This window comes from Carlito syrichta, unplaced genomic scaffold (assembly GCF_000164805.1).
Source record: "Carlito syrichta isolate Samal-C Ts95f unplaced genomic scaffold, Tarsius_syrichta-2.0.1 Scaffold303068, whole genome shotgun sequence".
Lineage (NCBI taxonomy): Eukaryota > Metazoa > Chordata > Mammalia > Primates > Tarsiidae > Carlito > Carlito syrichta.
Genome location: NW_007247164.1, coordinates 319295 through 342343, shown reverse-complemented (window position 1 = coordinate 342343; position 23049 = coordinate 319295). Strand labels below are relative to the sequence as shown.

Sequence of the window (23049 nt, the reverse complement as noted above, 5' to 3'; positions counted from 1 at the left end):
GAATTACAGGCATGCGCTACCATGCCCAGCTGATTTTTTGATTTATTGTAGAGATGAAGTCTCGCTGCCCAGGCGGGTCTCGAACCCGCATGCTCAGGCAATCCACTCACCTCAGCCTCCCAAAGGCGCGGGATTACAGGCTGAGCCACCGAGCCTGGTTTCCGCCGCCATCTTAAAGGTGGGGCAGGAAAGTGCTCCAACTTGCTCACCATGGAGCAACAGACCCAATCTCTGTGACTGGCAGATCAACTACTTAGGGGTTGATCATGACCCAGAGGGGGAATATCATGAAAGCACAAACTTTGGAGGGACCTGACAAGTGCTGAGTTCTAGGTACCTCACCCTCTGCCCTGATTCAGCTGTGGGACAAAGGGTGTGGCCAGAAAAAGATGAGGAAGAACTCCAAAGAGATCAGTGGTGAGTCCTGGGCTAACCCAAAGCCCCTCCTCCCCAGTAATCCTCTGAACATCAGATCCATACAGTTGACCCACAACTAAGAGGGACAAACCCAGGTGGAGCCTTGACATCAGTCGCAATAGGAGAACTCCATTCCAGGAGAGGCCTGGCTGGGACACCACCCCTTTCCCCTGCAAGTACATACCTGGGGAAGAGACAATCCCACACCTCCCCATTGGAGGAGATCTCCCTGACCACACCAGAGAGGGTGGGGAAGACTGCAGCCCCACCCACCCCCACTGCTTCTCCTCCTTCCCTGCTCCTGACACTGGAGAGAGAGTGAAAGAGGTGGAAGCTCTGCAGGAGAGACCAGAATAGAGGAACAATTACAGAGCCTGCTACAAGAGGGCAGGTTTTTTCTTTTTAAGTTTTTAAAAAGTTTTTGCCTATTAGTTCATCTATCTTAAAAATATTTTTTCTTTGTGCATGAATGTGTGAGGATTTGATCTGCATCCCTCAGTTTTTTTCTTTTTCTGTTTTTCTCGTTTGTTGTTTTCTGTTTATGTGTGTATGCGAATGATTGAGTGTTCATCTTTCAATTTTATTGTTGTTGGTTTGTTTTTGCTCTTTTGTTCTTCTGAGTTTTTAAAAAATTTTTATTTATTTTTTTTAGTTTCAGGTGTGTGCCAATATATGTGAGGGGGTTCGATCTGAATTCTTTTTTTCTTTTTTCTGGTCTTCTGTTTTTCTTCTCCATTCACTTTGGGCTAGGGGTGTGTGTGTGTGTGTGTGTGTGTGTGTGTGTGTGTGTGTGTGTATGTGTTTAGTTTTCTTGGGGTTTTTTTGTAGTTGTTTTGTTTCACCGTGTTGTTATTTCACTTTGTTCTGGGGTGTGGGTGTGCGTGTGTGCAATTGTTTTTCACATTGGTTTCTGCTTTCATTATTCTGGTTTTTTTTTTTATTCTTGTCCATCTAATTTTATTCTATTTTTTTTCTGTGTGCCTCATTGCTGTCCCTGTATCTTGGACTCAGGGGGTTCACACACGTACCCATTGCATCATCATATAGAATGGTGGTGGGGAGTGAGTCTCAGGAACATATACAATCAGTGAAGATTGTATTTGCAAGCAGTTTCTGAATCCTAGTGCCCCATTCCCTCCTTTATTCAACTTTCAAAGGAAACAGCAAAGCTTACCACCCACAGTCCTGTTTCAAAATAGAACAAATCCAGAGCCGAGATAAGGGAAGAATAGAGGGCTGAGCAAACATCAGAAGGGAAAGCTTCTCCCACTGACACTGAATAACAGAACTAAAGAGAAAAGTAAGAGACCTGACACAAATGAGGAAAAACCAAAGGAAGACCACAGGTAATTTCAAGTGTAACAAAGAGAAAACTGAAAAAAATCAGACCTTGGAGACCAAACAATGGAAGTCACCAATGAATGACGCCAGAATACGACAGGGATTAGAGAATGAATGGAAAGAGTGAATAAGACTCAAGAAAGACAAGATGAAACACTGAAAGAACTTGTAACAGAGATTTTGGCAATAAAAAAATTTTATCCAGGAAATAAGATGACAACCATGGAAAACAGACATAACAACCTTTAAGCTATCAAAAGTTTAAAAAGATACAAAAGGACACTACATAATGATAAAAGGTTCAATCCATCAACAAGAAATATCCATCCTAAGCATATATGCACCCAAAACAGTAGCATCAGCATTTATAAAGCAACTACTAAGTAAACTGAAAAAAGATATTGACTCTAACACTATTATAGCAGGGGACTTGAATACCCCACCAACAGCCCTAGATAGATCACCAAGGCAAAAAATCAACAAGGAGATCCAGAACCTAAACTTGACACTGGAACAAATGGACTTAATAGATACCCACAGATTATTCCACCCAACAACCACAGAAACCTAGGACTGTGCAACAAAAATGGGAACATGAAAAAGCTAACACTTTTAATATTTAGAACTTAAATACTAAAAGCTTAATTCTTTTAGTATTTAAGTTCTTGAATGAGATATTTTGCTTCCTATGGATGCCTAATCACAAATGAAAGTAGATTACTTTCACTTTAAATGCTGTGGCATTTCCTTGTTCGAAAATATTGTTCATCAGAGCAAAAGCCAGTTTCTCTTAAAGTAAAATCATGATATATTTGACTTACATGAAAAAATCAAATCTAACTTTAATCAGAGCAAAAGCCATGAAATAAAGAACCCCACTGAATTGACCAGAAATGAGGAATCCTTTCTCCGTGCTAACCACAATTTCATATTGAAATTAAATTCCCAGCAAGTGAAAAACTCATCAGCACTAAGTCCCAATTTGTCAATCCCAAGAATCACAAAACTCAAAAAATAGAGAAGCCTCACGTATGCAGTGAATGTGGGGAAGCCTTCATCAAGAAGTCCTAGCTCACTGATCAACAAATCATTTGTACAGGAGAGAAACCCCACAGATGCAGTCTGTGCAGGAAAGCCTTCTCCAGAAAGTTCATGCTCACTGAACATCAGAGAATTCACACAGGTGAAAAACCTTATGAATGCACTGAATGTGGCAAAGCCTTTCTCTATAAATCATGGCTCAACATACATCAGAGGATGCATACAGGAGAAAAACCCTATATATGCATTGAATATGGAAAGGGCTTCATCCAGAAAGGAAATCTTATCATATATCAGTGAATCCATACAGGTGAGAGAAACCTTACATATAAGCAATGAATGTGGAAAAGGCTTCATTCAGAAAACACGCCTCATAGCCCATCAGAGATTTCACACAGGAAAGACACCCCCCCCTCCCCTTTTTTGAGTTGGAGTCTCACTCTGTTGCCCAGACTGGAGTGCAGTGGCCGCTCCCGGCCACCGCAGCCTCAACCTGCTGGGCTCCGGCGATCCTTCCGCCTCAGCCTTCCGAGTAGCCGGAATTACAGGGCATGCACTACCACACCTGGCCAATTTTTTTATTTATTGTAGAGTTGAGGTCTCGCTGCCCAGGTGAGTCTTGAACCCGCAGGCTCAGGCAATCCACTCACCTCAGTCTCCCAAAGGCGCGGGATTACAGGCTGAGCCACCGAGCCCGGCTAAAAGACACCCTTTATGTGCAGTGAATGTGGAAAATTCTGTTCTCAGAAGTCAGGTCTCATTATACAACAAAGAATTCACACAGGACAGAAACCCTTTGAATGCAGTCAATGTAGGAAAGCCTTTACCACAAAGGAAAAGCTCATTGTCCTTCAAAGAACTCACACAGGAGACCCACTCTATGGCTGCTATGAGTGTGGGAAAGTTTTTGCATACATGTCTTGCCTTGTGAGAGAATACACACAAGGGAGAAACGGGAAGGTTCAATCAAAGTGGAACATCCTCTCGCAGACAGTCACAGCTCTTTACATACCAGCGATGTCATGCAGGAGAAAAACTCTGCTAATACGGTGATGACAAAAGTGCTTTCTGTGGTCCCTCAGACATCATTAAACATCAGTGACTTTTGGCAAACAGGAATGTAGTCCTTGTGGGACAGCCTGTGGCCAGATGTGCACCCGAGGAGATAACAGAGGATTTGCACAGGAGAGAAACCTTGCGAATGTAGTGAATGTGGTTGTGCTTTCAGTGATCAATTATGTCTTATTTTATGTCTCAGAAAACTCACAGGGAGAAAACCCAGATACATTCTATCTGGAAAAGGACTGAGCAAACATGTCTAGTTCATTATAGGGATAAAAAGCATATACTGAGAGAAAACGTATAAATGTATAAATGCAGACTGGGAAAGCCTGATAAACTCATCCTATTTACATATATGCCTTGACAGAGAGGCATAATCCGACGTTAACCCAAACACATACATAGCAATTGCTTTATTTTGTCAATTAAACGAGTGAAAGAACCCCCCCTCAAAAAAAAAATGTGCTATCAGTACCACACAGAAGGCAAAATGTTCTGACATTCTTCTTTTATGAGATGCTCAAACACATAGTGAATCATAATGTGCCCAAATCTGGTTAACTGGAAGCTACTGAACAGGGCAGTATCCTTGAGAAGATGTGTCCAACAGCAATATGATACAAGCCATGCACGTAATTTTAAATTTTCTAGTGGTTACATTAAAAAAGTGAAAGAGAAACAGGTGAAATGAGCTTTAAAATCTTAACTAACCTAAGGTATTCAAAAGGTTATCACCACAATATGTAATAAACATTGAGATTTTATGCTAAATTATATTCTCTAGGAATCCTTTTAACTGATCTTTCCTCCTGTTTAACAAGTGGTGTTAACTACTGGGCTCCCTAGCCTACACGGTCACACTCTCAATAACGGCGACCAGTTATTGAGCATATTAACGCATGCTACACATCACATAAAAGATACTTGTTAGAGACTTTTAATTTTTCCAAGGAAATTATTAGAGAGCCAGGTTATCTATATGCCTCATAAAAAGAAAGCAGATAGGCCAGGTGCAGTGGCTCACGCCTATAATTCTAGCACTTGGGGAGCCCAAGGGTTCGAGACCAGCCCAGGCAACTTGGCGAGACCTTGTCTCTACAATAAAAAATAAAAATAAAAAAATAATTAGCCGGGCGTGGTGGCATGTGCCAACAATTCCAGCCACTTGGAAGGAAGGCTGAGGTGGAAGGATAGCCTGAGCCCAGCAGATTGAGGCTGCGGTGGCCATGAATGTGTCACTGCACTCCAGCCTGGGCAACAGAGTGAGACTCCAACACACAAAAAAATAAATAAATAAAAAGATGGTTTTTTTCTTTTTCTCTTTTTTTTTTACACCCATAGAAATGTAAAATAGGCCGGTGCAGTGGCTCACACCTATAATCTCAGCACTTTGGGAGGCCTAGGTGTGAGAATTGCCTGATCCCACAGGTTCAAGACCAGCCCAGGTAACTTGGCGAAACCTAGTCTCTACAAGAAAATTAAAAAGAATTAGCCAGGTGTGGTGACATGTGCCTGTAGTTCCAACTACTCAGGAGGCTGAGGCAGAAGGATCACCTGAGTCCAGCAGGGTGAGGCTGTGGTGGTCGTGAGCATGCCACTGCACTCCAGCCTGGGCAACAGAGTGAGACTCCAACTCAAAAAGAAAACAGACACTAGAAGATTTTATGGTTCATGGCTAAGAAATACCCAAGACAGAATGAATCCAGATCTGATGGCAACACCCATTGTCTTTCTAGTCTCTAATTTTCTGACTTAACTGCATTCTTGAAAAAGCCAGTATGTAAAACACCTACATTACAACATATGAGTAAAAGATGTGAGAAATGCCACAGTGTACAGTTATGCCACTTCAATAATGAATTAATCCCAGGCTCATTGCCGATCCAGACTTTTCTTTCTAGTATCATCTATTAATACTTTGCACATCTGGATCATTCCAAATATGAAGTTTCATATTTTGCTTTAGTAAACAATCGGATTATAATTATTTTCTTACGTCATAACCTCCAAACACATGGACTTTGACAGCCATAGAGATTTTGAGCCAGATGTCTCCTACACAAACACCAACCTACCCCGCACTTCAAATGACTGGTTCAATCATCCAAAAAACACTGACTGGGCAGGGTACTTGTTGTGAGTGTTGGGGATAAGGTGCAAACAGGACAGATGGGTCTCTGCCCTCACATAGCTTATATTCTAGAGACAAAGACAGATAATAAATATATGGTGCCAGGTACTAATAAATGGTAAGAAAAAAAGGCAGCGTGACAGGTATGTAAGAAATTTAGTCTACCTTTATTATTTATCATGTTGAGCCACATGAAACTACTGACAAGCAACCATTTTTGACCAACAGAATGGGTAATTTTAAAAAATTATTTATTATTATTTTTTGAGACAGGGTCTTACTGTCACTGTTACCCAGGCTGGAGTGCAGAGGCGTGATCATAGCTCACTATTGAGAACTCCTGGGTTCCAGCAATCCTCCTGCCTCAGCCTCCCAAGTAGCCAGGACTGCAGATGTGTTCCACCATGTCCAGCTAATTTTATAAAACGTTTTTTTGGGTAAAGAAAAGTTGCCCATGCTGCTGGTTTTGAACTCTTAGCCTTAAGCGATTTCCCCACCTTGGCTTTCCAGCGCACTGGGATTATAAGAGAAAGCAACTGCGCGCAGTCCAGAATGGGCAATTTCATAATAGTCTTACTCCGTCGGACTGCTTCTGGTAGACCAGAAATGATAATGAACTACTGAAAGGCAAAAGACACACAGAACTGGACTGGATAACTCTCTCTCCCACAGCTAAAGCAGAAGAGGCCTCTGGGTATAGTAAGCTCAGGGATAACGGATGGGAGAAGCAATATGGACTGAGGTGGTCACTGCGGGGACCACAGAGGGAGTCTGCCATACTCATGACCACCGCAGCCTCAACTTGCTGGACTCAGGTGATTTCCTCAGGTGATATTCCTCTTAGCCTACTCCAGCTCAGGAGGTTCCTGCCTCTATCCAGAGCACCCTGGGAGGTGGTTCTTTCTACCAGGAATGGGGATTGAGGGGTGGCTCTAGAGAGCACCACTTTCTCTTGTGATTTCTTCAACTAGTTCTAAATGCAGAAAAGGCCCAAGAGCTTGGCAGTCTATTATTGTTTGGGTTTTTTGGGGCAAAAGATCATTATATTATTTCTTGTCCAATTAAATGACAAAAACAACAAACCAACCCCTGATACTCGAGTCACCTGATAGACCACATTGTGAAGAAACAAGCAGTCATGACATGCCTCCTGACAGGATGCAGAAGGACATATTCTTGCCAAGAATTCAAGCCTGGTTCTTATCAGGCCTCATACAAATGGCCAACAGTTATATCAAAAATGTCCAACGTCACAAATCATCAGGAAATAGCAAACTAAAACCATAACAAGATATCATCTCACTTCTGTTAAAATGGCTATTATCAAAATGACTAAAGCTAACAGGTGTGTTGATGAGGATATGGAGAAAAGAAAACCTCTGTATACTGTTGGTAGAAATGCAAATTAGTACAGTCATTTTAGAACACAGCATGGAGGTTCCACACAAAACTAAAAGTATCAACTACCACATGACCCAGCAATCCTGCCTCTGGGTGTATATCCAAAGTAAAATCAGCATGTCAAAAACATATCTGCACTCCCATGTTCACTGCAGCATCGCTTACAAGAACCAAGATATGGAAGCAACTTAAATGTCCATCAATAGATAAATGGGTAAAGAAATGTGGCATACATACACAATGGAATACTATTCAGCCTTTAAAAAGGAAATCCTGTCATTTGTGACAAACTGGAGGACATTATATTAAGCAAAATAAGTCTGACATAGGAAGACAAACACTGTATAATCACCTACATGTGGCATCTGAAAGAATCTAAAGATAGAAGTAGAAAGAATGGCTACCAGGGACTGGGAGGAAGGGGAAGTTGAGGAGAAGTGGATCAAAGAACACAAAATTTCAGTTAGATGAGAGGCATACGTTTTTGAAATCTATTGTACACCGTGGTGTTACAGTTAATAACAATGTATTATACATTTCAAAGTTGTTAGGAAAGTAAAAATAAAATGTGCTTACCACCAGTGATGATAAGTATGGGAAGTGATATGTGGATTAGCTTGACTAATTATTGTTCAATGTATATATATATAGTATATAATTGTGCATATAAATATATGTATACATGCTTGTGTATATGTATATAAATGCAATGTTGTACCACATAAATGTATATAATTACGACGTGTCAATGAAAATAAAAACGCCCGCTGGGCTTGGTGGCTCAGCCTGTAATCCCGCGCCTTTGGGAGGCTGAGGTGAGTGGATTGCCTGAGCCCGCGGGTTCGAGACCCGCCTGGGCAGCGAGACCTCATCTCTACAATAAATCAAAAAATCAGCCGGGTGTGGTAGCGCATGCCTGTAATTCCGGCTACTTGGAAGGCTGAGGCGGAAGGATCGCCGGAGCCCAGCAGGTCGAGGCTGCGGTGGCCAGGAGCGTCCATTGCACTCCAGTCTGGGCGACAGAGTGAGACTCCAACTCAAAAAAAAAAAAAACGCTCACAATAAAAAGCTTTAAGCAAGTCTGTGGCCTGCTCTCCCCTTCTCCATACATCACCCATTTGAGCTGGGGATGATCAGCTGCAAGGGCTCAAAGCGTTTTAGATGACTGCTCACCTGTCAATGAACTGATCGATAATGACAATATCGCCGGGCTGAATCTCCTCCCTCAAGGAGCCACAAGCTGTGGTCACTATGACATGGGTACAACCCTCTTCCTTCAAAGCCCAGATGTTTGCCTGGTAGTTGACCTTTGAAGGCAGGATGGTGTGCTGCCTGCCATGCCTGAGTGAAAGAGAGAAATGGTAGATGAATAATCACTGTACCACCAACTGTTTTCCCACACAGCCCAGAAAAAAATTAAGTGATTCTCTAGGAGTATCCACAGACCAACACAGGAGGTCTCCTGAAACCTACCCCAGTGACCATCTAAAACTAAAATTTGAGTTTACCAGACTCAGAGAAGCCACTTTCGTCTTAAAAATGTGAGTGGCAAACACACCCTAGTGTGGTCCCCACTGTCATTCCCTGTCTAAAGTGTGGGTGCATCTGAGACTTGTGTCTAAACCACTAGAATACAGCAAAGGTGTTGAAAGTCACTCTGGTGATAAGGCTCTACCTTGGTACCAAGCAACAGAGACCTTCTTCCTGAAGAAGCAAGCTATCACATGTGACCTGCCTGTGGAGAGGGCCACGTGGCAGGGAATGTGGACCACCTAGAAGCCGAAGGCCTCAGTTCTATAACTGCAAGGAGTTCAATTCTGCCACAACCACATGAGCTTGAACAAGGACCCTGAGCTCTAGACAAGAACACTGCCCTTGAATATACCTCGTGCAACTCCAAGCAGTGGGTTCATGATGCTGTGCTGGATGCCTGACCCACAGAAATTGTGAGACAGTGCATGCTCTTTGAAGATGCTGTATTTGTAGTAGTTTGTTACACAGTAATAGAAAATTAATATATATAGTTCAACTAATTTCTAACTATGTATTAAAAATAATTTTGCCTCTGTAATATGCAGCAACACTAGCTTTGTCAAGGAAACAACAGTGTAGACTCTTCAAGTAACTCACTTCAGGGACCCTAAACCCACTTCGTATAAACATATAAATAATTAGTTATTGATGAATGAAGCATTTAAAAAAAAATCTTGATAGGAAAAAAAAAAATGAGCAAAATAAAACATTTCTTCCTGCAGTTAGGACTGAAACCAGAGCATCAATTTTAGTCACCTGATCTACTCTTCCAATCTAAGGCACAGAGGCGTAAGATCTTTGATCTCCCAACTCAATATAAATTATCTAGAAATGATACGTGGTAGAAAGGTTACTAACATGTTCTGGCCCCACCAACATATGAAAACTCGACCTGCACTGTTACTCTTTTCAGAATTTAAGCTAAATTTAAATTCTTCTTTAGTAGTAATATTCAAAAATCTTAAAATACCATACCTTGCAAGGAGGACGCAATCAACGTTTTTTATCTTCCCCAAAATTAAGGCATCAGATGGCTGTATGCAATGAGAAATGATTATTAACTCAGTGATTTTTAAAGCATGTATGCAAACAACTAAAACTATTCAACCATAATAGGATTCATGAAAATTTAAAGTCTGAAGATACAGCTTAGAAAAGAGGCTAGACTGACTGATCAACATAATCATGTCATCAGTATTTACTGAGCCCTCTGCAGGCACACAGATGCACACTTTGCACATTTCCTCAGATGCCTGAGTAGGCAGTAAGATCTATAGGCAACAAGTATCCCAGGGGACTCTGAAGGGACACTGGTCAAATTTGGGTGTGTCTTAGGTATTGGGCAGGTTCTAGAACAGGTGTGAGTGAAAGGAAGAAAGGAAACGAGGCTCCTACTGTGACATTAAGAACTCAGCACTGGCACTGCCTACTTGTGCTAACCAGGTCTAAGATGGCCATGGGATGAGTTCAGGTACTAGAGGCTTGAAAGGTCCTTAGAACTGAGATAAGAAAGTGAACCAATTTGACAGCAAGACTACGAGGACACGAGGTCAACCTAAGAACTTAATTGGAAAGGGGGTTTGGCTGGGACTGCTAGATACAGAGACCTTACAAGAGGACCAGAGTTAGTAACAGCAGTATGTAATTAAGGGAAGTCAGGTGACACAGAGGCTTGGAGAACAAGCAACCTCTCCTAAAGAGAAGGGATGTTTTATTTCCAGTTCCATCTGTCACTGAACTAAGATCGATCATGTCCTGGATCCTCAAGACAGTCTTCCTTTGAGTCAGACCACACTCAGAAATGCCGCTTTGTAATGGTATGTAATCAGTCATCAGCCTGTCCCCTAAATTACTGAGGTGTGGCCTATTGACCCCAAATTGGAAGCTGATTTGAATGCAGGTTTGAAAAGTACAGCTATTATGTCTGAAATGAGTGTCTGACTTCTAGCAATATGATTTGAGAAGTGATTTACATATTCATTCATGATCTAAAAACACTGAAGTATGAGGCATCCTTATGGACACCTTCTCCGTTGATAGAATGCAATAGCCCTCTCTGCTGGGAGCAGATAGCCCCAGGCTGCCAAGACAAAAGCAATTTTTTTTTTTAACTTAAACATCAAGCCTAACATGTCTCCACTAACTGGATATTAACCTTGCCAAATGGAGTATCCACATATTTTTCAGTTCTTCCTTCTAAAATTTCTGGATCATCCAAGCCTGTTCCACCAATTATTCCAATCTAAGGGAGAAAAAGAATGAAGAGAAAAAAATTATTTGGTCATTTTTTGTTAGAAACAAAATCACTATTTTAAACAAATTCATTCTCATACACTCTTCTTTCCTGCTAAGCCCTAGTTATTTTTGAAAAATTGCAAAATTACTGAACAACAATCAACAAACATTTGAAGGACTTCTATAAAAATCAACAAACATCTGAAGGCTTTCTATATTCCAGAAATAACCAAAATGTAGGCCACCTTTTTGGACTATATCACATGTATTTCTGGTTGTTTGAGTTACAGATAAACACAGGGAAGTTAAAAAAAAAAACCCATCAAACCTAAATGTAGGCAAATATGGCTGCAGAAAGTGCTTTCTAATCAACTTGATTTTCTCTACCAACGACTATGATGTTCAGAAGACTTTTGGGATAAAAAATTAGGTAATCAATCTGGTCATGATTTCTCACTATCCCATTTGACAAAGAAACGAGACATTTTCTTTCCTATGCCATTAGAATCAGAGGGTTGGGAAAAAATGCAGACAGAAGAGATTGGAATAGCATGAAAAATTATTCTCATATATATTTATAAAATCAAACTGTTATTCATATGTGTATGTCAATTCATATTTATGTATATATAAATATGGTATATTCATATACAGTGTATGCTATACCAGAGGTCCCCAAACCCTGGGCCAGGGTCCCAATACTGGTCCAGGCCACACAGCAGGAAGTGAGTGGCCAGCGAGTGAACCAAGCTTCATCTGTATTTATAGCCACTGACCATTGTTGGCATTATCATCTGAGCTCCGCCACCTGTCAGATCACTGGAGGCATTAGATTTTCATAGGAGGACAAACCCGACTGTGAACTGCACATGCGAGGGATCTAGGTTGCACACTCCTTATAAGAATCTAATGCCTAATGATCTGAAATGGAACTGAGGCAGTGATGCTAGTGCCGGGGAGTGGCTACAAATACAGATTAACACCAGCAGTGAGGTTTGACTGCAGAGACCATCAAAAATCAATTGCTTACCGACTCATATCAAAACCCTACCAGTGAGTGGCAAGTGAGGATGTACTTAATCGTATAGGTGCATCTGGTGGCAGGCTTTAAGTCAGAATCGGATACTTATTTTAGTCTGTGCATGGCCTGCCCGTTATTTAATTTACCGCTTCCATCTGTGCCTCTTTTTTGTGTGTGTGAGTTGTATAATTATTTCATTATATATTACAGTGTAAAAATAGCATAAAGTACACAATAAACATTATGCACTGGAATTATCCCGAAACCATCCATCTCTAAAAAATTGTCTTCCATGAAACCAGTCCTTGATACCAAAATGGTTGAGAACTGCTGTGCTATACTGTACATATAGTCAATTAATAAATCTGTATAACTATATAAGTAATTCATAGGTAGTTACAATATTTTTTATATTCTTAAAAGTGGGAAGTACTGTATTATATTTTCCAGAGATTATCTTGAAAATCCTTAGCCTCCGTGAAATCTGAGTTAAAAAAACCTCATAACTACCCTCTTAAAAGTTCATCTAATTTGATGACTAAGAAACACAAGTAAGAACAATTACAAAGATAAATAAATATTAGCTAACTATTAAAACTAAAAACTAAACTTATTAGGAAAGTTGCCCTAGGCTGATAATTTCTGGAGGTGAAAGTATTTAAATAGTCAGCAGCAGGCTAAGGACATGAAGCCTTTCTAGAAACCTAAGGGAAAGTGACCTGAGAATTATGACTGCTTTTTTAGTGAAAAACTTCAAATCTATCGCCACTTGGGTAGCATTTCTACTAAATAAAAGAGAGTAGCTTCTTGAGAAAAAATTTCAGAGTTAAGAATTAACGGAATGTCTGAATTAAATAATTTTCAGGTCAGGTTACACAAGATGAGTAGGAAAATGGTTACCTTTCTAGCGCCCCCATTCTTGGAAAAAAAATCAAAGAAACAAGAAAATAAGGGCAATTTAGTGAGATTTTGCTGAAGAACCCTGCCAGTTTCCCATAACATGGCTACACAATTTGGGACTTTAAAAGTATCCCCTCAATTTCCCAAAGCAGTTAAGCCAGTTTTTGACGTTGGTGCCCCCTTGTGGAAGTACGGTTTTGAAATCACAGCAGGTTACATGTTTTATGTCAACTAAACTTAACATAGGTAAAGACAAACCAGTGTTACAGTTTTTGCATTAATAGAAAGTCAATATAGTTAATTAAATAATGCCAGTTTTAATAGAATTTTTTTAAAAATCGTACTGTTTTGTGCAATCCTAGCCATTCCTCTAGCCTAGCTTCTCCGTTTTAATCTTTCATTCCATCCTGCGCCATAGGTAGGGGGGAGGGGAGGGGAGCCTAACACACCGTCCAGCCCAGGTCCTCACCCTAACCCACAGAAACGAATTGCTCACCCTGAAATGACTCTCAGCCCACTCTTCAGGGCCTCAGCTACTCAGGAAAACCAGCTTTTAAAACTTATTATCACTTCGACTTGGCTGTTTCTGGATGGTCCCTGGGCCATGGCATCTCAGGCTCTGGATTTAACAGTGGACATTCGGGTTCCCATGCACAAATCAAACCTGGCTCTGGAGTCCCCCTTTAGGAGAGCCAGCCCAGCACTGCAGCAGTGGTTAAGAAATGCTAGCCAGGAGTTCTGCTGAAATCCAGAGTCCGTGAGCTCACCCTCAGTGGCTCCAGGCTTCAGTCCACACCACCTCTGCTGTAGATGACCCGTACTACGTGGCTGGCAACTCAGGCCTCAGCAAAGAGAAAGAAGCCAGGTGGAGTCCCTGGCACTGGAACGACCTACAGGCAAGCTCTTCCCATTACTCAGCTGGCTCTGGTTGTTTATGAAAACCCACATCTCGCAAGAGATACAGAGGCAAGAGCGTCAACTGAGAACTGCCATCCCAGCAAACTGGATCTCTAAGATGGAGGCCAGCAGTCCAGAGATATAGCCAATGTTGCCACCTGCTGGCTCTACAGCAAAGTACACATGAGATGATGTACAGTCCTCAAGCTCTGCTGGCCTAATTCTGTCCACACTTCCTTGACCTGAAAATACAACAGTGTATTCAGTACCTGCTTTAGTATTAAAGTGATGATGTCTGAGCATTTACGTGTGCTAAGTGCTTCAGCGGCCTTATCTCATTTGATCATCACAACCATCCTACAAAATAGGCCTTACAGAATTGTACCCATTTCTCAAATGAGGAAAGAGAAGCACAAACATTCAAACACAAAAAACAAAACCAAACTTGTGCAAGAGCAAATCATAAAGAGCAATGCTGGGATAGGAATCCAGGTCCCTCAGGCTTAACCACTATATGTGTTATCTCCCAGTATCCCCTGGAGCCATAACATCATACCCTATTCGAAAAGTTTTATTGCCTCTGTTTTGAAAAAACATGTAGGGAGGTCAAGTTCTTGACTAAGGTCATAGAGCAAGCCCAGAAACAGTGACTCTGGGTATCTAAGTGAACCACCTCAAAGAAGAGGATAACTCTACCTCGATGGCCTCATCCATACTCAGGAAAGAGTAAAAAGACCTTGCCTGGTCACCTGGCCTCCCGGCCCAGAAGCATCAGTCAGTCCTCAGTCCAGGCAATTCTAGACTGCCTAGGAAATGTGCTTGAGACCCGAGATGGAAATTCTGCCCAGTCAGAACTTCATTACACAAGATAAAGTTCTGGGGGCAACCCCTTCAGGTCCCCTCCCACTGTGGGAGATTTTCTGTCCTCTCAATAAATTCTGCTTTCTCAAAAAACAAACAAAAACAAAAAACTTAGCAAAAAAAAAAAAAAAGTTCTGAAATAGGGACCCTCTGGTCAATCATGGTTACAGTCAGACTTCAACAGCTAGTGGTGGTTCATTTCACACTTTTCCACTGATAGATTACTAAGCCAATCTCCTCAAGAAGAGGTTTTGACTTCTCTATAATTGTGAAAGCATTCTATCCAAATACTTACCTGGACATATGGTTCCTTCCAGCAAGGCTGGAAGGGTGCATACTAGCCCCCTACCCTGTGTCCACTTCCCTGGTACTTAGCCACAAGAGATTTCACTAACCATCCTTAGTCTCAGAAACCACTCACCATCACTTTGACACCTGGATACCCTGCCTTCAGAAACACTCTATGATACGATGGCATTCTCAAAACACCATGATCCCAAGCAGCTGAGACTAGCTCATGCCAGGGAGATGGACTGCCTCTAAATGCTTCAAGTCCACAATGAGGAAAGAGCCAGAATTGCAGCTGGCACAGTCCATGATCTGAGTATTTCCATCCCTCAGCTTTGGTTGCCACTGACAAGTTTGGCAAGCACAGCAGACAGAAGTCTTCATTCCTGGGCTGACCTGGCTTGGAGGGCTCCCAGGGCCTTGCAAAATCCCAGAAGCCCAGCTGTAGGGAGAGCAGCCAAATGTCTCAGTCTGGGAGAACTGTTAAAAATCTGCAGTATGAGCCGGGCTCGGTGGCTCAGCCTGTAATCCCATGCTTTGGGAGGCCGAGGTGAGTGAACTGCCTGAGCCTGCGGGTTCAAGACCCGCCTGGGCAACTTGGTCTCTATAATAAATCAAAAAAATTAGCCGGGCGTGGTAGCGCACGCCTGTAGTTCCAGCTACTTGGAAGGCTGAGGCGGAAGGATCGCCGGAGCCCAGCAGGTCGAGGCTGCGGTGGCCCGGAGCAGCCACTGCACTCCAGTCTGGGCGACTGAGTGAGACTCCAACTCAAAAAAAAAAAAAAAAAAAAAAAAATCTGCAGTATGGTCCATCTCTGACAAGACATCCCTCTCTTTAAGCCACCCTTATAGATAATGGCTACAGGCTAAATTGAGTCCCTTATTAAATTCATGTGCAAGGTTCTAACTCCCAATATCTCAGAATGTTGACTGTACTTGGAGACAAGGTTTTTTAGGTAACCGAGGTCATTGGGATGGGTGCTAATGTAATACAGCTGGTGCTATGGTTGGACTACAGCTTGTCCCTACCAAAACTCATGTTGAATCTTGGTCCTCAAATGTGGTGGTGTTGGGAGGTGGTACTCTTAAGAGGCATTTGGGTCATGAGGGATCTACCATCATAGAGGGATTCATGCAGTCTCAAAGGAGTGAGTTCTAACTCTCACTAGATTATTTTCCATAAGAACGGGATATTATAAAGCAAGGTGGCCTCTCTTTTTTTGTTTTTATCTTTCCCTTTTTGCATACTCCCGGTTCCTCTTCCGCCACATGTTGATGCAGATGAGACCTTCTCCAGAGGCCACCAGATCTGTCTGATCTTAAGCCTGCAAAAACTGTGAGCTAAATGAACCTCTTTTCTTTGTATATTACCCAGTCACAGGTATTCTGCTATAGAAACAGAAAATAAAGGAAGAAAACTGGTATCAAGAAATTGGAACACAAAGAGGGAAGACGATGTGAAGACACATGGGGAGCACAGCCATCTACAGGCCAAGGAGACAGCCCTCAGAAGAAACCAGTCCTCATGACACTTTGACCTTGGACATCTAGCTGCCAGACTGTGAGACACGCTTCTGCTGCTTAAGCCAGTCTGTGATGCTTTGTTATGGAAGCCCTAGCAAATGAGTACAGTGACTCTATTTTAATCAGAGAAGCCTGGACGACTGGAAGGCTCAGAACATCCATGGTTTTTATTTGACTAACCTCCCCTTGCAAAGTCAAGATATCAGTCTAATGGGTAAACACCTTTCTGAAGATACACTTCACTACCTGCAGTGGTCAAACTTTTTTTTTTTTTTTTTTGAGAATTTTCCTCAAAGATTCTCCTATGCTTGTGGAACGATAGATAGCAGGCTATACCCACATTCCTCCTGGGTCAGCTACTGGATTCTAGGATTCCCTGGGAAGCTTTCAATAACAAAGTCCAGGCCCCAGAGATTCTAATTAACTAATTAACTGGGCAAAGCACAGTTTGTTTTTAAAGTTTCTCAAGTGGTTCTAAAATACACTCAGAATTGAACAATCCGCTCTAGGACCTCGACGATAACTTGCTTAAATGTGGACTCAGCGTGGTAAGTTGAACAATGGTCCCCAAAAGAGATTATGTCTTCATCCTAATTCTCAGAACCTGGGAATAGCATCGTTATATGATTAAATCAATTATCCTGAGATGGGGAGATTATCCTGGATTATCTGGTTGGGCCCTAAATGTAATCACAAGGCCCTGATAAAAGGGAGGCAAGATGGTCAAATGAAAAAGAAAGGATGGAAGTCAAGGGAGAGAAAAGGGAATATGATGCTGGACTAGGTACCAAGAAATGCTGGGGACTCCAGAAGCTGAAAAAGACAAGGAAATGGATTCTCCCTTAGATCTTCCGAGAGGAAGCAGCCCTATATATAGACACTATGATTTTTAGCCCTGTAAGACTCATTCTGGACTTGTGGACTCCAGAACTGAAAGAGAATGCATTTGTGTTGTTTTAAGCCACGCAAGTTTTTAGTTATTGGTATAGCAGCAATAAGAAATGCATACTCTGGGTAAGAATCACCTGAAGAGCTTATCAGAATTGCTGATGTCCATTCTTTTCAAAGCTCCCTAGGTGAGAGGCTGTCAAGCTTCAGTGGGCAGTGGAATATCCCGAGGCTTGTTAAAACCTGGATGGTTGGGTCCCAACCCTAGAGTTTCTGATTTAGTAGGACTTGGGTGAGGCCAAAGGAACTTGCATTTCTAACAAATTACCAGTTGATACAAATACATCACACACTTTGAGAACCACTGCTTTAGATGCATCTGAGGCACAGACTAGAACAGCATGATCACAATCACAGTTAAGGATCCAGGGTCCACTGCACACTTTGTGAAAACATGTACCTTATCTATTTCCTAACCTGTACCTATTAGGGTAAGATTTTCACTTGATCCACAGAATTTCCATGAGAATCAATTGAGGCATTTGGGTCATGATAATCATTAATATCAGTTATTCTTTCTGTACACTACGCCCTCCCAACAAAATAAAAATTAACTTCCTCAAAGTAAAAAAAAAAAAAAAGCCCCCTATTTCCTCATTGTTCTCTGCTGATCAGTACACAAATGTAGCTGCTCCTACTTCTCCTTAGTGAGCAGTCTGTCTCGGGGATTTAGCCTAGGGGTCCTCAACCAAGTGTCAAACAGCTACCCTGTGAGTGTCTGGAAATGTGGGGACATTTCTGGCTGCCACAGTGACTGGGGGGAGTGACACTGGCATTGATACAGATGGGCTAAAGACCCGGGTACATCCTATAATGCTCAAGACAGTCCTACAAAAGGAACTGTCCTGCCCAAAATGCCATTGTGTTCCTAGGCCAAAAAGATGAAGATTCATGGGTCATTTGACTTTTCAGTTGAGGCCTGTGGGTTGGCCCCAGTTTCAGACTGGCCTCACAAGGTCTTTCAGTGTGAAGGCCTTTTCAGGTCACACTTAAGATAGCCAAAAGGAGTGTTCTATAGGCCCGTTCTCCACAGTCTAGACACCATGACTTGCCCAACTCCCTTAACACCATTGTGTTTATAGCCCACTACTCACCCACAATGGGACCATACACCCTCCTTGTCATAGCAACCACAGATAAACAGTTATTATTTTTAATCTCCCAGAGTGCAAGCTGGGAAGTTGCCTGGGAGAAGCCACAGTACCCTGTGGGAGCCCTCAGGATGCCCTCTATCTGGGTGCCAAAGGCTGTTTGGTCCTCTGTGAGGTCAGGCATACCACTTGCTCATGGCCAGTGCAGGAGGACAGTGTCTCCCCGAGCTCCTCCTAGATAATGGTCAGTGCTAATTCGGTGGCCTTTGAATCTCGCTGCCTCTCCCCAAGGCTGCCCCCTGCCTGTTTCATCTCTCACTGCAGTAAGCCACAAAAAGGACCTACCGTCTCTGACCCTCACTCCAATGGCTTCTCCTCTCCCTCAACCTGCCATCCACTCTGTTCCAATAGCAAAGAAGGCTCTCACCATCTCACGTCTCTGCCCACCTAACTAGCAGTATCTTGGAGGAAATAATCCTACACTCACCCTGCTTGGCTCCAAAGAGTCACTTGTGCCTATCTCCCTCTCTGAAATGATTCACCTCTACTATCATATTTGGGGTTTTCCAGGCCCCAAACAGAAGTCATCTTGTTCTTTCTGTACTCCCCACATCTTAACTTTTTCTCTCTGTTCTACCTGCAAATTCTATCTCCAGTCTGGTATTTTTTTTACTAGCTCCGTGGCGCCCACCCTAGACGTAAGCACCGGCACCAAAACTTCTGGCCTGATCTCCTAGCTCTTCTCTGCCACGGGCTATTCTATACACAGCAGCCAGGGTGATCCTTTAAAAATGTATAGCAGATGCTGCCTTTATGCTCATTACCCTTGAATAGCTGCCAACACATTTACAATAAAATCCAGATTCTCCATGACGGTCTACAAGAAACACCCTATGAACCGCACCCACCCAGTTCTCACCACGCAGCAGCACTGAGGTTTCTATTCCTAAGACAGGGAGCTCATTTCTTCTGTAGAACCTTTGTTCTATCTGTCCTGACCTCAAACTCTTTGCTCTGGTCCTCAGGTGGCTCTTTATCCTCACTTCAGCCACCAGCTTGCCTTAGTCCATTTGGGCTGCTGTCACAAAGTATTATACACTGGGTAACTTACAAACAACAGAAATTTATGTCTCACAGTCCAGAGGTGGGCAAGTCCAAGACGACAGCAGAGTCAGTGTCTGGTGAGGGCCCAATTTTTTGGTTCATAAGTGGTACCTTCTCATAGGGTGGAAAGGGACGAGGCAGCTCTCTGGAGCCTCTTTTCTAAGGGTACTAATTCCATTCATGAGGGCTCTACTCACATGACCTCATCACCCCGAAAGTCCCCGTCTCCTCACACCATCACATTGGCGATTAAGTTTCAACATATACATTTTGAGGGAAGACTAATTACGCTGCTTAAATTCCACCTCCCTAGATGGATTTCTGACTGCTCCCTTCCCCAACCAGCTCTCATTGCTGTTTCACTCTCATGAACGTTGGTTTTTTTTACCCCCATGAGAATAAAACAGAGGCCTGCTTACTGTAATATTTTGCATCCCCGGTTTCTGGCAGGTATTCAAGAAATATTTTTTAATAGGAGTCTACCAGCAGACAGCTAGATTTGAACCAACATACCAAGTGTTATGCTGCTCTCAAACCAAATGACCAGGAGAAATGGTGGCAGTGAATCAGAACACATGTGCCTCCTATTCCCATATCTGGGGAGTGTCCAGTGGGTGCAGGGAGGGAGCTAGCCTGCTTTATGCATGCACTCTGCACTCCTTCCTTAAAGATGGATGACCAGGCTGGGCGCAGTGGCTCATGCCTGTAATCCTAGCACTTTGGAAGGCCGAGGCGGGAGGATTACTGGATCCCAGAATGGGCAACATAGGGAGACCTCGTCTCTGCAAAAAAAATAAAAGAGAGATGGCTGACCTGTAAGGTTCTCATCTTTTATTGTGAGTAAAGTCACAAAAAGACTGGGGATAGAGACCAGATTTAAGCCATGCCTCACATCTAGTTGGTGGAATGCCAGGCTCTTCATTCTGGACACCTTAATTGACCTTTCTGTGCCTCAGCTTTATATCTGCAAAAAGGGGTTTGTGCATCTATAGGGACATGGTGGATTATAGCTCTACTATTCTATACATTTGGAATAGAGCATGGTTTTTATTAACTTATTTTGCTCTGGATACAAGCATCTCATGTTTTCAATATGAAATGTTGCCTTAGAAGTCTGGGGGATATGGTGCTGGCATCATGCATTCTCAACAGTAAAGCTGTCATCTGTTCTAACCCAAAAGAAAAATCAGCAGGCAAGTCCTAGCACCGTATCTCTTAATTTTATATTTAGCAACTCTCCAAGATCAAAAATGCATGTTATTTATTTACAACAGGCCTATGAGAATCACATGGCTCATCCTGCATTTAAATGCACCATGTTAATTTTACAGGGAAATTGTATGACAGGAAGAATGCTAACCAGATTTAAGTGAGGCCGATTTAAATACCATCCCTCTGTTTTTAATAGCACTTTAAGTGTATTCCTGTAGGGGAAAGGTGAAAGGTGTGGCCTAAGGATATTTAATATGATAATTTAATTGTTAGAAAAATGATTCAAAGTTAATCTCAGTTACCCTACTTATAAGCGCCACCACTTGTTATTGTTGAGTTGGACTCTCACTCTGTCACCCAGGCTAGAGCCCAGTGGCACGATCACACCTCACCATAGCCTCAACCTTCTGGGCTCAGGCAATCTTTCTGCCTCATCTAGAGTAGCTGAGACTACAGGTACACACCATCACAGTGGCTAATTTTAAAAAAATTATCTGTAGAGATGAGGTCTGGTTATGTTGCCCTGGTTGGTCTTGAACTCCTGGGCTCAAGCCACTTTCCCACCTCAGGCTTCCCAAAGTGCTGCGATTACAGGCCATGAGCTAACCACGCCCTGCCCTGTTCGTCTCCACAATACCACTTGATAAGCTTCAAACACGTGCAACACAGATTCTAACTCTTCTAGCAAATACTTCAGTAAAATCCCACTTTATAGATGGGCACCTAAGGGTAGTCGCGCAAACAGCATATGTTTCATGAAAACACCTTCTGCCTTGTTTCCCCAGAATAGCATGGGTGAGGCCTTCTATACGTTATTTGTTGAATGCAAGATTCCTTTCAAAATGGCAAAATAAGTTTCAAATCTCCATCCCTCCTCTCATAAGTGGCTCATTTGAACCGGCAAGGGGGATGATCCAAAAGTAGTGAGATATCTGGACTGTTAACGGTCAGTTACAGACCGAACTCCTTGTTCTACCCTTTCCCCCCTTTTCACTACTGCACTTAAAAAAACAAAAAACAAAAAACCCCCAAAAAACCTGCAAGGAACTAATTAACCAACCTGGCTGATTACACACTGACCCCTTCATTCGGGAAAACTGCAGACAAGGAAACCACGAGATGCCTGGAGAAGACCTCGGACCTCCCTATCCTGTAGGCCAAAAGCTTCTAAAAGCCAAACAAGTTAACTGCGTTTTTAGCCAGTAATAAACAGAGAAGAGGTCTGAAGTTTAATCATCAATGTCCCCCTGAGTACTGTAGTTCTTCTCTGTTTTTCGAGACACTAACCTGGAAAGAAGTGCTTAAAAGGCTCAGAGAAGCCAGCTGCCAACTCTCAGAACTAGTGCCCTCCAATACACAAAGCTTCCCATCAAACAATGATCCCTTGTACTGAGACTCCGAGGGCCTCAGGCACAAGGAAACTGAGCTCCAAATTTCCACGTTGGAAACAAAGCAGGTTCAAGCCAGAGGCCTCCCAAGAGGGAGCGCCCTCAGGCAAGAAACGCCTTCCTTAGGGGCGGATTTTTTTTTAAAGTCTCAGAATCCCCACAGCATTGCGCCGCAGGGGAAAACTTCAGCCCAGAGAAGGGCGAAGTTTGGAAGAAAAAGAAGCCGGAAGCCTGCAAGAGAGCAAGTACGCAGAGCTCCCACGTGGGCCGCGGGCAGAGCCAGCGGAAGCGGGAGTCCCGCCAGGCTCGAGCAGCGGGTTCCAGCAGCCGCAGGCGCCCAGGCACCCGGGACACCTGCTGGCCGCCGCCGGGCGCCTCTCCGGGGAGGAGAGTGGCGCTCACACATGGTGGTGGCGTGCGCGCAGCCCCTACCCACCCACCGTCCCCGTCTCCAAAGGGCTTGCCTACGTCCTGCGGGTGCAGATGAGCCCGAAGGCGGGGGAGGAGGGCACCCTCCACTGGCAAGCGCACCCTCTCCCCACCGGGCAAGTGCCCCCCCCACGAGGGCCGCGCCTCTCCGCCGCGGGGACGCACGGCCCCAAGGCGCGGTCCCCCAGGGCGGAAACGAGGGGGGCGCGGGGCAGGGCGCACCGCA

At 43.2% G+C, this 23049-nt stretch overlaps 1 protein-coding gene across 1 annotated transcript in view; it reads right to left on the bottom strand.

The window, feature by feature from the left end:
- Window positions 1–23049, bottom strand: part of LOC103259940 (S-methyl-5'-thioadenosine phosphorylase) — a 44010-nt gene that overhangs the window by 20420 nt on the left and 541 nt on the right. Inside the window, exons 2-5 of the mRNA XM_021712101.1 lie at window positions 22644–22865; window positions 11082–11168; window positions 9902–9960; window positions 8567–8734 (exon numbers count right to left, since the gene is read on the bottom strand). Of these exons, the coding sequence (XP_021567776.1) occupies window positions 8567–8734; window positions 9902–9960; window positions 11082–11168; window positions 22644–22865 (536 nt within the window). The remainder of the gene's footprint in view (window positions 1–8566; window positions 8735–9901; window positions 9961–11081; window positions 11169–22643; window positions 22866–23049) is intronic.